Source organism: Hesperophylax consimilis, chromosome 28 (genome assembly GCF_061612785.1).
Source record: "Hesperophylax consimilis isolate HC1 chromosome 28, BYU_Hcon_1.0, whole genome shotgun sequence".
Classification (NCBI taxonomy): domain Eukaryota; kingdom Metazoa; phylum Arthropoda; class Insecta; order Trichoptera; family Limnephilidae; genus Hesperophylax; species Hesperophylax consimilis.
The window spans coordinates 18448186-18466300 of NC_142863.1; the positions used below are offsets into that span (position 1 = coordinate 18448186).

The window sequence follows — 18115 nt, forward strand, 5'->3', positions numbered from 1 at the left end:
CAACAAAACGAATAAACTCGTCTTACTCTAAAAAGGCGTATGACGAGTTTTCTCATTTCCCGCAAAGAATGCGTTAATACGGAAACATGTAAACTGTTTACTGTGGTTTGAAGCCAATGCACCTCCATTTCATCATTTATTGCATATTTTTAGGTTTTATACAAAAAAATAGTAAAATTTTACGCGTGAGGGAGAGGAAGTTCTGGGAAGGAAAAATGTATGAGGGGTGGGTAGAAATCTAGGGATCAACGTTTCCAGGAATGACAGACCTATGAATCCATTCATTCTCCCGATTCAAACGTGGACAAACGCATCCGCCGCCAAAACCTAGACAAAACTCACCCCATGAACCCGGGTACCCCTGCTAAGTCACCAAACGTAGCGAACCACTTGGGGTGACCTATGGCAGGGGCATTAGTTATCCAATAAATGGTTCCCGAAGCGAAAGTACCACCCAAATTGTACCTATGTACTTTATTAGCTTCAAAGACAGCAATTTAAGGATAAGTTATTTCACAGAATTCATCAAACAATTCATCAAACTTCAACGTTCATTTTCGGGTTCTGTGAAAGTCGTATTCAAGTTCTGTTATTATATCATTATAAGTTAGTTGCTTGACAGAACTGAAACAATAATATAAATTGAAAAAATCTTTCACAGAACTTGAAAATTAACTTTTAAAATTGAAAGAACAACCCGTCCTAAAACAAATCCAATTTTTTCGTACGGCATCCTTTTTTTCATCCGCCGTATGTTGCATAAGCGCAGAAAATGTCCGCATAAAGTTTGTTGGTGTAACTTATTTCCAGCTATACTATTTGTGTTGACCAATGTATCGATTGCAGGCTTGGAGGATGTGGAGCTGTTGGGGCTGGCAGCCAATCAGACGGAGTTTATGGCCGAGGCCGAGCAGAGCATCAACGTGCGGGCGGCGGCCATCCACGTGCTGGGGGATCTCATCCAGAGCGCTGGCGTCTTCCTGGCCTCCGTCATCATCAAGATATACGTCAGTCCCAAGCTCACTTACTACCATACCTTTACTCCTTTTCTATCTTCTATCTGTCACATGCCCGTACGACTTATATTTGTGTTATTTCAAAATTATTTCATTTAACTCGCTGGCCTCAAACCCCACTGGCTCGGCGGGATGTATCGTTATGCCATAAACTCCAATCAAGTATCGGCTTAAAAACAAAAAAACAGATATACAGGTGAAATCTGGGTTTCAAATTTTAAATGCCAATCGCTCTAAAGAATGATGCATTCATTTCGTAGTCTTGGCAATAGTACGTGGGGTAAGTCTTTCCCTGATAATTACAAATGAATTTTTGTTAGCGATCGGCGTCGTAGTGATTTTTCAGAGTGGTTCTAGACTCGATAACCTTGCTGGAAAAACGCATGGTCGCTGCTTTTAGGACTATCATACCAAATTAAATTTTTCACTGTACGTATATTACACAGTACACAGTTTTATAGGGAAGGAAGCACTTAATTTACACGTTTTGGAGTTATCTCTAGCACTAATGTATTTAACAAAACTTAGCGTGAGATAATTCAACCACATTCGAAAGAATTACGAAGGAAAATTGAAATTATGCAGGACGCCAACTGCCGGTGACAAAACAGACAACCAATCACAAAGGGAATAGAAGATGCCATCCCAGTATTGACAAAACAAGCAAAATGAAAGTAGAATTAGTCCACAGAGACAAGATTCGACATGTCGTCTCTCTCATAGGCAACATAATCAGAGTTTTAATGGTAGGAATATTGTGTTGAGTTATCCAGTTACCCCAGTTATCCAGTTACTCCAGTCTTTTCAGTTGCATTCTTCACCTTAGTTGTCAGTTAAAAAATAAAAAAAGTATACGACCGAGTCGGCAGGAAAAAGCTATGGAAGGTGTTGTCCAAGTATGGAGTGAAAACAAATCTCACACAGGCAATAGCGTCTCTGTATGAGGGAAGTGTTGCATGTGTTAGGGTGAACGGTGGTTTTATGGGGTGGTTTGATATCACAAAAGGTGTTAAACAAGGCTGCGTAATGTCACCATGGTTATTTAATCTATACATGGATAATTGTAAGCGAAAATTGAAAGAGGTGGGATTGGGCGCGAATTTGAGAAAGTTTGTTGCCTGTTTTATGCTAATGATGCAGTGCTGATTGCTAACAGGATGGAAGATCTACAATCTCTCGTGTCTAGGATGAACGAAGTATGTATGAAGAATGAGTTAATGATGAATGTAAGTAAGTCTAAAGTCATGGTGTTTGAAAGAGAGAGTACGAAAACAGTGTGAAATATAGTTGTGAATGAGGAATACTTGGAGCAGGTGGATGAGGTTGTTTATTTAGGAAGTATGTTTATGAGAGATGGGAAGGCTGACAGAGATATTGAAAGAAGAGATTAATAGAAAAGTATTTATGAGACAATGTATGAATGTGAATGAGGCAAGGAGTGTGTGGTGTGACCAAGTTTGGCGGTCCGTCCTCTCTGCCTACCCCTGCGGGGAAACGGTGTGATGGTTAGTTAGTTAGTTTAGTTGTCAGTTGCATTCTATGTATTCCTTTTAGTCGGTCCTTGCAGTTCATTTTTTAAAATTTGAATTGCGGAATGATAGTCAAATGACTAATTAACCCTCCCGTACCGGAGGGGGCAATAAACATCCCCCAAACAAGAGTTTTGTGCAATATTTAATTTGATTTTACATCTCTATAATTTAGGTGATCCTAAAAAAACTATTCGCTAACTTTCGCATTACCTAATAATTGACTGCCGGGCAAAAATGGGCAATGTCCGGTTTAAACGGTAGGTAATAACTAATATCTGAGTGTTACTGGAAAGGGCAAAAAAAGGAGTATTAAGAGATACAATCGCTTCATAGTATATGGAGGACACTAGCGGCCCCCCTTCGGGTGATATGTGATTTTTACCTTCAGGTACGTAAAAGTTAACCCAATGAGAGTGACAGATGATGGAAAAGAAACAGGACAATGTTCACAGTCTTTTATACTCCTTTCTTCTTGCTCTCATGCTGTCTCTTTCATACTAGACCGCAATCGCACGGTCATTACACATTTTTTTACTTGAAATAAGCACAATAATTGCTTGTTAAAGTCTGTCGGTAACATTCTGTTACACCTTGTATTTAAAGATGTTGTATTATTTGTGTGTTTAGCCGGAAGCCAAGATAGTGGACCCGCTGTGCACTTTTGTGTTCTCCATCATCGTGATGTGCACCACTGTCAAGATCCTCCGCGAGGCAACCAACGTGCTGATGGAGGGGGTCCCCACGCAAGTCAGGTCAGTCTCTACACACGCACTTCATACTCCGAGGTATATGGCACCGAATGAGGCGTATCACTGGCACATTGATTTGTAATAGGCACTGCTTCTTTTCCAGTGATCTGGCTTGGGATTGTCGAGTTTTATTTGAAATAATACAGTTAACATGTTAGACTAATCTTGGGTATATTGTATGGATTGAGGTTTTTTTTGCCCCACACAGTGTTGAGGTGTTCATGTTCAAAGTTGGGGTAAAATTGATTTGGTATATGTAGATATCTTTCTTCTGTTTATGGCTATGCCAGAATAGGTTCCATGATAACTCAACACATTGTCAATTCAACACACTTTTAAAAAGTGATATAAAGTCATTAGAAACGATGAAAATTTTTTTTTTTAACCTAACCTACTTAACCCAGTTAATAAAGTTTTTGTTTCATCACTTTCCATGACTTTATATAACTTTTTAAAGATGTGATGATTTATCCGGTCACCGTCAGAAGATGCTATACTCACCAAGCATTTTTGGGTGTGATCTATAGTAATAATAATATTTAGATGATTTGGACAGCGTCGTTTTTGTGCCAAATCACCTCAAGGGCGCTGATATATCACCATATCGCCCGCCATTCAATCCCATACAGACCTGTGTCACATCAGACAGATGATGTGTTAATATATATGATAAGTGTGGGCTTGGCGATGATGATATGCCGTGATCGGCTAGCCAGGCGATATTTGAAAATTATGGTCAGATAAATTAGGGAGCTGCAGTCGTCACGTGGCTGTCAGCTGTCATGGTGACAGATCCCGTGCAAATGAATGATATTCCTTGTCAGCTCCCTAATTGTTCTGACCCCTCTTCTGCTGTAGGACAGCAACTTCTCTTTGTGTGACACTACAACATATAATCTGTATAGGCCACATCCAAAGAACACTTGGTGTAGCAAGGTCTGTTACAGACATTAATCAGATATTTTATTAGGAGGTCGACAAATGCTTGTTCGATGTGTAATGTATTATTGTTATTGGCGTAGTGTCGGCGTTGCATAGTAAAAGTTTATGTTATCCTGTCCCTCTTGAAACTTTCAATAAATGAAATGGGGGAAGAGACATAGCAATGGTAATAAAAACTGTGTCAAGTATCTCACTATATATTTGACGGCCGGCATAGTCCAGTGGTAACGCATTGGACTGCCATTCCGAAGGTCGCGGGTTCGAACCCGGCGTGCGCAAATAAATTTTATTTGATTAATTTGTGTTATTTCACAATTAATTAATTAAAATAATATATAGTATATTTGCGGCACGTTCCAGAGTGGAAGATACTACCAGTATCGCCCTGGTGTAAGACCACCATTCAGAATTGAAACGTTGCTCCAAATGGCTTTAGCCGTGTTTAGTGACTAGATCTGAATAGCCAGGTACTTCCCCACCTTCCTCTTTCCCTTCCCCACTTACCTTCAGCCTCACAACATCCCCCAATTGGGGATGCCATAGTCTCACTGGCTCCAGACGGGAGCAGTTGGGACTCTTGTGAGGTATTCACTATAAAAAAAAAAAAAAAATACAAATTTGGTTGCTAAATTCATCTAAAGCCATGTATACGTTTAAGGAAGCATGAAGAGGTCTAGTTCATCAGGAAAACAACTGGTCATAATCTTTAGCAAGAAGAAGCAATTACTATTCTGGTTGTTTTCCACCACGGGGATATTAACACACTTTGGACAGGAAAGGTATTTCTACCCGTTCGGTCGATTGCTGCTTAAGGACGGGAAGGGTATTTTTACCTTTTGCGCCGGCTTCATTTCAATATCAGAAAAGAATAAATTATCCAATGTTTTTGTATGAATATTATATGCCAATCTCTTTCTAAAGGTCCCAACTATATGTACATAATTATCAAATCGCAATACAATTCTTCTTTTTATATTTATATTCGAGTCTTTCGTGTACATCGGTATTTCAACAAAGGGACCTTTTATTATTGAATACCTGACACTTGATAAGCAATGCGTTTGAAGATTAACGAAATAGGTAATTTTTCGGTTAGTCATTTTATAGCTTGGGTATGCTGAGTTAGTATGTAGAAATTTTTATTAAAATATTATCATTATATTCGAAGATATAGCGATTTAAAGCAAATTAAAATAATTTGCGCGGAACCTTTATTTTCGCCCGTCGCCAGCGGTCCGTCAGCGCAAAAGATACCCGCCGGAAGTGTGTTAAGTGAATCTTCCACTGATTTGGCCTTTTCCATACCGCATCATTCTTTTCAGATGGGATTTAATAAGGTTTTATAATGTGTTGATTTAGATATGAGAGTGTTCTGGCAGCACTGAGAGGGCTAGCGGGAGTGCGCACCGTCCACAGCCTCCACATCTGGTCCATCACCAACCAGCAGAACATGCTCAGCGCTCATCTGGCTATCGGTAAATACATTACATTCATCATTAAAAAAATTTTATTAACAACATTGAGCGAATACAAAAAAAAATTCTACGTTTTATAAATTTTAAATTAAATATCCCTGTCGAAGACTTAAAATACAATTTCTTATTAAATACTCTAAAAATACATACATTAGAAGATAGACGTAAAATAAACGATTTAACGTTCTTATTCAAAATACTTAACTCTAAATTCGACTGTTGTGAACTCCGGCAACTTATAAACATACATACACCCACAGTAACAACATGACAAAATACAATATTCTACAGCAGCACACATAAGCATAACTACATTGCCCACTCTCCGATACAACGACTTCACACCATGGGAAATCATTACTTGGGTGATGTTGACATATTCAATACCAACTTGGCAAGTTTTGTGGATCATTTAAAACATTTATTTCAACAATACTCCTAAACACATCACGTAAACCTACAAATAGCTGTAATTTTCTGTTTTTATTTCTTGTGTTTGTATGACTTGTTGCATAGCTTTTATCAAATGTAATTTTATTCTTATTTTTTATGTTTCAAAGTATCTGTCAAATCAAAATTATACTACCAACCACGTAAAAGCCCTCTGGGCGTTAAATAAGTAAATAAAGAAATTATACATAATTATCCTCCATTGGGAAAACCTGCAAAATCAAGTATGTCAATCTGCACGTCCCGGGGTGGGATTTGGCCTCCTCCACAAATGTTCTTCACTGGCTGCTGTCCCTCGTCATTCGCCTCCAGTCCTCAGTCTTTCCCGTGCTACTCTAATCCTCTTCCACGCAGTCTATCCACGTCTTCCTTGGTCTAACTCTGAGTCACGTCCACTCGGTCATATGTCCACACTGTCAGACGTCCACACGGTCATAATTTTCAGTGTCCTATCGTCTGCCATTCTTTTAACATGTTCAGTCCATCCACAGACATATGAATATATAGACTAGAAATTAAAGGTGAGGGGTAAAATCAACTGTTGCAGAACGAAGGGGGTAAAGCTGACTGTGATTCGTCAATAAATCAATCTGACAGTATATAGGCATCTCGCATTATAATATCACCATTTAGTTCTTAAAAGTAAAATCTGCTTTTGAATGAATAGACATTTTTACATGGGAGCGCAAATTACTCGCCACGTTATGAACAAATTTGCAAAGTCCAAATTCGGCAAAATAAATTTCTTCTATTTTCAGAGTCGAATATTATTTAGTTAAGACACTTTTATAAATGTTCATAATTTACTTCCCAGCAACCAACCAGCTTTGTGTTTCGCGTCCAGACGTATCTCGATGTTTTTTTTTTTTTTTTTTTTTTTTTTTTTTTTTTTTTTTTTTTTTTTTTTTTATTAAGGAGAAAAAACAGATACAGATATCAATTGACAAAAATATATACGAAACATCAACTAGAGAATTCACCTGCATCCAAACTATTTCTCACGAATTAACTTAAACAGCAGAAAACATTTACAAATATTTTCACTTATAAATAGGGGAAAAATATATACATAAGAATATTATTTTACAAATAGAGATATGAAAGAAATGCGCAATATCCTTTTAAGAATTTACAAATTATTTTTGAAAAAATTTAGAGGGTAAAACAAAAAATATATATATATATATAAATAGATAAACAATGTTAAACAGAAAGTAAAAAATATATAAATATATTTAAACGAAGTATGTCTAAGTTGTTTACTTTGAACTTTGTAGGAAAACAGTCTTTATTTTCCTACTAAAAGTAGTGCGTGTATCAAAAAATAAGTCAGAGTCCTTGAGGTTTTGATTCTGATTAAGTGATTCGCACATTCTTCTGATTGGATCTCTGACACCAGCATTTGTACGCGTCCTGCTAATGTGGAATAAGTCGTTAAGCCTTGTTACTCTGGGTGGTACTTTGAAGTTTATCAATTTCAGTAAGTCGGGACAGTCAATAACGTTGTTACAGATTTTATACAGAGTCATGAGATCAAGGTATGTTCGCCGGTTAGATAGAGTGGAGACGTTATAACTCGAGAGCATATGTGATAGTATATGTTTCTACAACTGATCCATATTATACGATGTGAATATGCTTAAAATAAAGTAAAATAATGCGTATATATGGAATGTAATACGACAATTGGGTTTATTCTCTTTTTCACATCTATTTTTACAAGTTTTCATACCACAAGCCACCATTTTGCCGTGTTATTTCGTAAAATGAACCGATGATGCCTCGACCATAGTTCGCACAAGAATGATGACGTCACGTTTTCTAAATTCACTTGAGGCCATACGCGAGCACAGCCGGCTCCAATGGAACCGGTATGGGGAGTGGGGATAATACGCTTTTAATCACTTAGGGCAGGTCTACTAATATTCATATGTCTATGAGTCCATCACAGTTTTTGAGATTCTAAATGGTGAGATTTCACCAGGGTAATGTAAAGCATCTTTCATTCTGAGACTGTGCCAAATAATACACTGATTTATGTAATACCTAATTTATAATATGTAATGTAACTCTTATAAATTAAATTTGATGTGAACCCGTAACATCTTGATCCAGAGACAAAGAGCTTACTGCTCTGCCAAACTGTTTATATGTATTTCAATTCTCAATTTGCGTGATTCCAGACCAGTACACAGACTCTGACAGCACCCTGAAGCAGGCCCTACACATCATCAGGACCAAGTTCCGGATAGACTTGGCCACCATCCAGGTGGAGCGCTACAGCGAGGAGGCCATGGCCGCCTGCGCCACGTGCGCCCACAACACGGACACCTGATCCTTGTTCATTATCGGCTAAGTCTGGTCACTACCTTGGAAGTGATCGGCTAAGTCCGATGATTACGACCTCGTTCATGATCCGATTACAACATTGCTCATGATCGACTTTGTTCGTAATCGACCTTGCTATACTCATTCGTAATGGACCTTGTTCGTAATCAACCTTGTTCGTAATTGGCCTTGTTCATATTCGACATTGTTCATAATCCCAACTATGTGTTAATCACAACATTGTCCGAAATCGACTTTACGTATAATCAACTTCTTCATAATCCCTATCAACATTGTTCATGATTGGGTATGTCAGTTATTACAACCTTGTTCATAATCCCAGTTATGTATATACAAGTTCTTAATTGGGTATGTTGATTAAAACCTTGTTTATGATCTACTATGTCTGATAACAACTTTTTTCGTGTTTGACTAAGGACAGGTTGTTTCATCACCATTTTGTACTTTTGACAGTTAAAGGGTTAAAGGACGTTAAATGCCAATTATAAGTCCATTTCAACTTTTAAACAAACTGTGATCAGCAGAAGATGACAACCATCATGATTACAATTTGATAGAAATCTGAAATGCACCTAGAATCTGCGTTTAACGGGGAGCGTTCCAAAAAACAAAATGGCGCTGAATGGCCATTTGATGACTTGTCACACATGAACTTCCGCAAAACAACTTGGCCTAAGTCCTATTCACGATTGTCTATATCCCGATCACAACTATTTTCGTGTTCGACTATGTTCAATTACAACGTTGTTCATAACCTGATCTATAAATAGCATTTTTCATAGTCAACTATGTTCAACTACAATATTTTTATTGATTAGCTATGTCCGAACACATCATTGTTGATCTAAACATACAAAAAAAGTCCTTATTCATGATTGTCTATGTCCCGATTACGACTATTTTCGTGTTCGACCTTGTTCAATTACAACGTTGTTCATAACCTGATCTATAAATAGCATTTTTCATAGTCAACTATGTTCAACTACAATATTTGTATTGATTAGCTATGTCCAATCACATCATTGTTGATCAAAACAAAAACAAAAAAGTCCTTATTCATGATTGTCTATGTCCCGATTATGACAATTTTCGTGTTCGACTATGTTCAATTACAAGTTTGTTCATAATCTGATCTATAAAAATGTTCAACTACAACCTTTTTATTGATTGGCTATGTCCAATCACATTATTGTTGATCAAAACATGCAAAAATTATTAACTATTTATTACTCTTTAAAAAACTATATGAAATATTTTTTTGAAAATGAGGGCTTATTCCTAATGAAACATACATGAAATGCCAAATATTTAACAAGTCATTAGGTCATCATAATATAGAATTAACCAAAGAACAAAAATCAACAAAGCCAAAATACCAAAAAGTTAATTCTTAGTTCAGTTTTCTCAACAATTTGCTATTTACTATGTATATATTTATTTTTTATAGTTTATACAATAATTATTATTTTAAATTATGTGATAACATCTCCAAAATACTTCTAATTAATATAACATACAACTGATTAACAGAACAAAGAAAATGCTTCAGTGCAAAATGCTCAAAGAGTTTGAACACTTTTTTCTTACTGGATTATTGAAAACTTCGTAACAAAGAATGTGGTGTTATTTAACAGTTAGATAGAGATTTTGCAGAAATGAATTCTCATGACCTAGAAATTTCAGAATCTGTACAAATTTCTTAATGCCATAGCTCCTTTAATATTAAATCTAATTAAGAGTCGTTAAGGCCTTTAATGGTAAAACAAATGTTACTGTTTAAAGTTAACGATATAGTTATTTATTATAGTACTTATATTAGCAAAATATTTGGCAGTAGTTGAAATGATTCTGAATTTTGTAATTTTCCTGAACAAAAAACAGTTTAAACTTTTGTTCTGAAAAATCGTGAAAAAATCAATGCCGCAAGTATTTTGAGTATTTTTGGCGTACACACTTTAATGTTATGATATTAGATTACATTTGCATAATTTAGGTATTTTAGTCTGTTTGTCGCTCTCCTGCCGCTGGACTGCCACATATCAAAAATCGGATGAAAGAACACCCATGAAAACTGTCATATCTCAAACTAAAATTAATAATATTTGTGTACTACAGTACAGACAAACATGTTGTTGTTTGAATTCTGTTAAACTCTAAAGATGGGTTTGTTTCACAGAATTTAAACAATACATCAAATTTCAAAGTTATTTTTTTTAATGATAAACTAATGTTTATAAGACAAGTTTTATGTATAGCACAAAGGATAACAAATTATTATAAGCAATAATTATTCGCCTGTAATATCAATACAAATTGAAAATATCTCCCAATTTGTTGATGAAATCAACTAATTATTGCTTATAATAATTTGTTATCCTTTGTGCTATGCATTAAAACTTGTCTTATAAACGTTAGTTTATCATTAAAAAAATAATAACATTTGACAAGTCAAAATATTTCACCAATAAATGTCTCGACGCCATCTAGTGGAAAATTTAGCACTAACAAAGCCTTTCCTACAAAAATAAAGTTGGTTATTTACAGGTGAAAAAAATGTAATATTCAAGTTTTGTGAAAGTCCTTTTCAAGTTATGTTATTTTCAAAGTACTAAAATATTAACAGAAGTTGAATTTCGACCTTGAAATTTGATGAATTATTCAAATTCTGTATCCTAACTAAAAATGTACCTATGATATCAAAATGAAATATGTATCAAGATTTTTATATACAACTAGTGCACCCCGCAATGCTTCGAAATTGCTGATTGTCTTTCTCGTGCGTCTCCGACTTCTTGCACCAATCACAAATGTATACCACAATGTTACTGTTAAAAAACTACATTACATCGTCTTTAATTCTACTCCGTATCTCATTTCTGTGTAGAGATATTGCGTTAAGTATTCCTTGACCACTCTCCTCAAGTATTCCTCCAAACCACTCTCTAAACACTCCTGTCACTAATAAGAACAAAATTGAAATTTTTTTTACTACTTTTCGAGTTTTGCGAGCGCAAACATCATACGCATGCTGAAGTTTTAATATATGTAGGTAAAAATCTTGATTCATGTTAATATTTATATCCATTGTACATAGCAAAGATGTAAAACTTCAATGTTTGGCCTATATGTATTTAAACATATGGGCAGTCTAGCTATGGTAATGTGATTAGTTAGGACGGGTTGTTTCGGAGAATTTGAACAATTCATCAAATTACAACGTTCATTTTCAAGTTCTGTGAAAGATTTTTTCAAGTTCTGTTTTTATTTCAGTTTTGTCAAGCAACTAGCCTACAATGATATAACAACAGAAATTGAATAGGACTTTCACAGAACCCGAAAATGAACGTTGAAATTTGATGAATTGTTCAAATTCTCCGAAACAACCCGTCCTTAGTCTTGTAAGGTGCCAATTTGGATGGATGTAAAGGTGTTTATACCTAAATTAGCTCAAATGAACACAGTATTAATAATTGGATAATTTGTATAGCGCCGTTTTTGTGAAAACTCACCTCGGCGGTATACATTTAAAAAGGCGAGTATATATTGCTAGATCCAAAAGTTTTATATATTTAAGATGCATCATTTGTTCAAATAACTAATTTATAAAATTGGTTTTGTTGAAATCTTTCTCGATGCTTTTATGCTTCCGGGATAAATACGTGTGATGTAGAACAGTGGCGGCTTGTACACACCAAAATGGGTAGTGCGCTAAAAATATTTCCAATCTATCCCTACCTACTGGAATGATCGTTAGGCAAACTGCAAACTAAAGTGGCGCCATCTCATCAAAGAGTTTACGAGGCATTGGCGAGCGCCGTTCATGTTTCGGAGAAATTTCAATAATGTAGTCGACATCCACGCTCTGCGCGTATAGATAATTGATGTTCCCGGGTGATGTTTCTCGATCACCATGTGATTTATGACACGTGATACAAATAACAAAAATTCGAGCCGGCTGAATTTAACCTAATACTTTTATTTGCTTTGACATTCGATGATATTATTATCAGCTGATAATTATTATTTTTAGACTGACTGAAATTTTGGCTCGAATGCTCCTTAGAGCTATCCGCCACTGACATGGAGACATGTCTGTTACAAACAATCAAAAGCATACATCAGATGTCAGAATTCTAACGATGCAAACAAACATTATATGCAGGGTATAATAAGTCGTGCTCGATAATTGTCGTCACTGGCAAGAACTTAAGTACGGCCCATCACGTGGTATGTATTGTCACCTTCCTGCTGAATTGACTGTAAATGCATAACAGTAGGTACCTACCTGTTTATTTTAATTCATACCTTTCTGGCAATAAAAGTTTTTCGGTAATATTTCAGTAAAGACTTTCGACAAAATGAATCAATGAATTTTTCTTTGTACAGTCAGAATATAAATATTTGTATTATGTGATAGTTTTGTGATAGAATTAAGGTTTATTCATTCCTGAATGAGGAATTAAAATTTGTACATAATATTTGTAAGAATGTTGTTTTATCCTAGGGTTTTTATTTTATCAACAGACGATTTATGTGTCTAATGATATTTTATAATACTGTTGTGAGTGTTGCCGTGTCCAGTGTTAGTACATATTGGAGATGGTTAATATTCCTGTCCCAGTTACAAGGAACCAGTTCCTTTGCTGTCACCGGAACCGTCGATATTATTTCTATGAGGAACCGGTTATTTTTGGAACTGGTTTTAGAATACTAAAATTGTAAAAAAAAGAAACAAAATACTTTGAATTTCTCTGGCCACCCCCTCTCCGGGGATAACTGGAACAGCAGTGACAACCCATTTCAGGTATCAACCATCTCTAATTAGCATATTAAGTTTGGGAATGAATAAAAGAAAATTATTGTATACCTATTAAATAATCAAAATGGAGGATTTGTTGAGCAAAAATCTAGATTTAAATTTAGAATGGTGATTTTAAAAGTTAATGAAATTTTAAATACTACACAATATACTTACATACATTTTAAATCTAGCACATATTGACGTGCTTATCTATAGGGTCTAATACCACGGACCCGAAGGATTTTAACTAGCGATTCCTGTGTAAAAAACGTATATGTTATTTCGCTGTCCGATTTATTTTTTTCAAGTAAAAACAAAAATACGTTCTCTCTCATGCTGCTGGAACGAGACAGAGTGCGTATCATGTGACCTGCTAGGCTGTAGCCAACTGCTCAGTTGCATCACGTGTGACGAATTTTTTTTTAATTGAATAAAATATTATCAGCAAATTGACATCACATTTTTAACTCTAAATATGTTCAGATCGCTGGTTAAATCGTTGGGGTGTTGCTGTTACACCCTGTATGTATTCGAGTGCATCGCTAGTGTGGAAAATGTGAATTCAAAAATATCTTAAGGATTTACAAAAATAGTTTATTGTTAGAATTCAAAGATGAATAAAAAAAAATTGGACTAATAATAATTTTATTTTCTGATTAACTATTTGCGATCGTTTTGTGAAGTGTAAATGGGTAGACTAATATTTATTGTGATTGTGTTTTTATTACTACGGAAGTCTGCGACTAGGTATGTAATTCAAAAATATTTTAAATTATATTATGATAACAGAACTGCGTAGTGTTTACATACTTCGAAATGATGAATGTTGTAGTCAATTAGTTGTTAGGTATTTAGCTACGTATTTAATGAAATGTTATATTCACTTTTGTATTCTTCTCATCTACCGCGCTTTACAATTTGAATCTTTTGAACAAATACAGAAGTTTTACAAATATATTATTTGTAAATCTAGATAAATACAAATTAATACGGCAGATTTACATTGTGATTTCCCAACTAGCGACTCAACTCATATTTACTAGAGTTTTCATAATCTTAGGAAAGAATTCCTTAGTTCATGCAATTAAATTCTTCATTTGACATTATTTTGCATAGCTTTGGCCACTAGCGCCATTCTAGAGTGGCGATACTTCAAACAGATTCTTCATTGTTATTTTTTATTTCTACCATATGGTGTTTTCAACATGCTTGGCATATTCCTTTCTCGTTTTAATTTGATGAATATTGATACATGTATGTACATATGTGTCCCTTTCTCTCTAATTTCACCAACCCCTCAGGTCTCTGGCAAGTTCTGTCCGAGGTGGGTAAATTTTCGCTTTGTAATAAAATCCAAATAAATCGAATAATTCATTACGTATCCGAAAACTAAAAACTGTTTTTGAAAGGCAATAAAATAAGCTTAATAATTTTATTATTCGAAATAAACATATAATTTTTGATATATTAAAATTTTTAATGCAAACGTAAAAAAGTTTTAAAACGAATTATATTAAACATTATTTTAACCTAACTTTTTTTTCTTTTCATATAATAGTAATTCATATAAAATTCACTGAGTTTCATAAAATTTTATCAAATGCAGTCGGAACCTTTGGTTTCAAAGAGGTGTACATTTTAATTATTCTATTGTTAACTTCTGGATTTGAATATCATGCATGGTGTTTTCTCTTTCTCACACTGTTTAGATCTTATTTCTAACCATGACAGTAAGAGAGACAGAACGATTTCTATAAGACCATGAGTTGTTCTCAAAAGTGAACAAATTAGCCTTAGGATTAGAAAAATAAATTACACTCAGGGATTTTCATGATCTAGCTTTGTATTTAATAAATAATGTATTGCTGTGTCATTATGTATTAGAAATTAATCTGGCAGTTAGTCGCTTCATTAGTTTGTTTCTTTGCCAATATGATTTCTTCTGGATGGACAGAATACAAATTTACTATGACTGCTTGATTGTACATATTATGTATTATGAACATACCAAAAACCGTAAGTCGAAATAATGTGTTACTAAGCCAAAATGATGGTTGTCTGGAATTGCTCAAAAATGTTTTTACCAGTTGATTTATGTATTCTTGAAACAGTATTACTTAATATACAAGTAATTTATTGAACTATTAATTGGATTGAACAATTAATTGATTGAAAATCAACTGATTCAACAGTTAATTGTTTGAAAATTAATAGATTGAATGAACTGCTAATTGATTGAACAATTCATTGATTGTTGAATAAATAAAAGAATGAACTGCTTATTGATTGGACAATTAATCGAATTACCACATGCTACAGGAAACTGCAAAATATTATAAAATGTGAATTGTAAAAGTGCACAAAACTAAAAGAATTTCAAATGATTTTTTTTGCTTATTGTTTTTTTTTTTTATTTCAAAGATTAATTTTGATTTTTTTAAATGTTTACAATTTATATAGTTTTTCAGCTTGTTATTATAATAACCGATTTAGTGAAATATGTTTGCCACAATGCCAAAGGATTTATGTATACAATTTATGCCTAAGATTGTTAAATATTATTATATGTGTGTTCTAGTTCATTAATAAAGGGTCCATATTTTTTTGACAAAACTTTTAAATTTGTTTAGGATAGCGTACAAAGGCTTTGCAAACCAACTGCCCAGAACCAGTGAAACTAATACCATCCCAATTATCCTCACCTACGCGGTTGTCGCACATGTGATCCACCAGCGGCTACGATTATGCATTAAAGTTTCATTTTTGTCAATCAAAGTATTTTTTTTTCTTATTTGACATTTTTCTTGGTTCCATTTCAATCTGAAAATACACACAAATTATTTAAATAACCCTAACTAAATAATAATAATAATAATAATTGGATAATTTGTAGAGCGCCGTTTTTGTGAAAAATCACCTCAAGGGCGCTGTACAATTTATTTCCTAGGATCTACATTTGTTATTTAGACCAACTGTGCCAGCACGAGGTTCGTCATCCGTTCAGGCATGTGTCTGCCGCCAATATAGCGCTGACATGTGTCTGCTGCCAATAAAGAGCGCCGACACAACATCCTCACATAGACAACAAACCTTGGCAGCACCGCTGTGACGCTCGACGAAGACAGAAGATGGAGACTCTGCTGCAAGAGTCCTAGGTAGCGAAGGAACTGTACCAGCTGCTGCAGGGAGAGAGACTACCCCGTCCACCAACTGTGCCAGCACGAGGCTCGTCATCCGTTCAGGCATGTGTCCGCCGCTAATATAGCGCTGACATGTGTCTGCTGCCAATAAAGAGCGCCGACACAACATCCTCACATAGACAACAAACCTTGGCAGCACCGCTGTGACGCTCGACGAAGACAGAAGATGGAGACTCTGCTGCAAGAGTCCTAGGTAGCGAAGGAACTGTACCAGCTGCTGCAGGGAGAGAGACCACCCCGTCCACCAACTGTGCCAGCACGAGGCTCGTCATCCGTTCAGGCATGTGTCCGCCGCTAATATAGCGCTGACATGTGTCTGCTGCCAATAAAGAGCGCTGACACAACATCCTCACATAGATAACAGACCTTGGCAGCACCGCTGTGCAAAATCACCTCATCCTAGTCTACCTTAGTCTCTCCAGTCACCTCCCAGCCTTTCATGCCACCTAGTGCATCCTCTCGACCCTTTCAGACTCCTTCCTGGCTCCAATACCTAAATAAAATCCAGCAAAAAAAAAAAAAAAAATTCTTTCTATTGTCGTGATCCGACGATTTCACACCTCTGTCTCAGACCCTTAGGGCTCGCTTATCGCAGGCTATCATAAGCAAAATCTTGAACCAAAGTCAAAGTGAAGTTTATGTGTGTCATCTGTAACAAAATACATAAACAAAAATAAAAACAAAAACTTTAAACAAAATATGGCTTATCTGTCCTCCAGGCAGACATCCTCGGTTGAAAAGGTCCCGTAAATCCCGACAACTAAGAACATAATACTCTATTTTGTGGAATGTCTCTGAATGTATCCGAAAACTAAAAACTGTTTTTGAAAGGTTACAAATACGGTTTCAATTTTTTTATTATAAACTAGTACCGTGCCACGCATTGCTGTGGCTCAGTCTGTTTGTGTAGAGAGAGAAACAATATGCCGGATTACTGGATGAATAATATCTATAATAATATATTTGAAATCATTATGCTGGATTAATGGATCAATAATATCTTTTAAATCATTATACTCTATTACTGGATCAATAATATCTTTTAAATCATTATACTCTATTACTGGATCAATAACATCTTTTAAATCATTATGCTGGATTATTGGATCAATATCTTTTGAATCATTAAGCTGGATTACTGGATCATTTAAATCATGTACACAACGGTTTGGTCTTAATGTTGAACCATATAGGTGCGTAAACTGTTAAAACAAATTTTGTTGTTAACAAATTATGATGGTTTTTGGGAAGAAATGTAAAGCATGAGAACCCGGTTCGCATGGTGTACAATTATATTAAGTGACTTTATTGAACTGGCTTGTCCCGTATTCGACTCAGTGAGTGATTTGCCTACTTGTGAAGATGTATTAGGCTACGTCCGCACAGACAGGCGGCTTGCTTGGCGCCTAGAGCCTAGTGGCTTGCATTCTGGCTACTTGCTAGGACACACGGTGGCCGCACTGAAGATGATTTGCGTGGTGGGTTGCTAGGTGCCTTGGTCATTTGCTTGTCGCCACGCTGACGAGATGTCATTTTCAAAAATAGCTCTAGAACTGCTACTTACAGAATATATTTCACGGCCTTATCCATCATATTGGGTT

The 18115-nt window shown here is 35.4% G+C and overlaps 1 protein-coding gene across 1 annotated transcript in view; it reads left to right on the top strand.

The window, feature by feature from the left end:
• LOC149410297 (proton-coupled zinc antiporter SLC30A2-like) overlaps positions 1–10093 on the top strand; it is a 36104-nt gene extending 26011 nt beyond the window's left edge. The window contains exons 6-9 of the mRNA XM_089648782.1: positions 847–1007; positions 3176–3300; positions 5599–5714; positions 8348–10093. Of these exons, the coding sequence (XP_089504908.1) occupies positions 847–1007; positions 3176–3300; positions 5599–5714; positions 8348–8499 (554 nt within the window). The 3' untranslated portion in view covers positions 8500–10093. The remainder of the gene's footprint in view (positions 1–846; positions 1008–3175; positions 3301–5598; positions 5715–8347) is intronic.
• The last annotated feature ends 8022 nt before the right edge of the window (positions 10094–18115 follow it).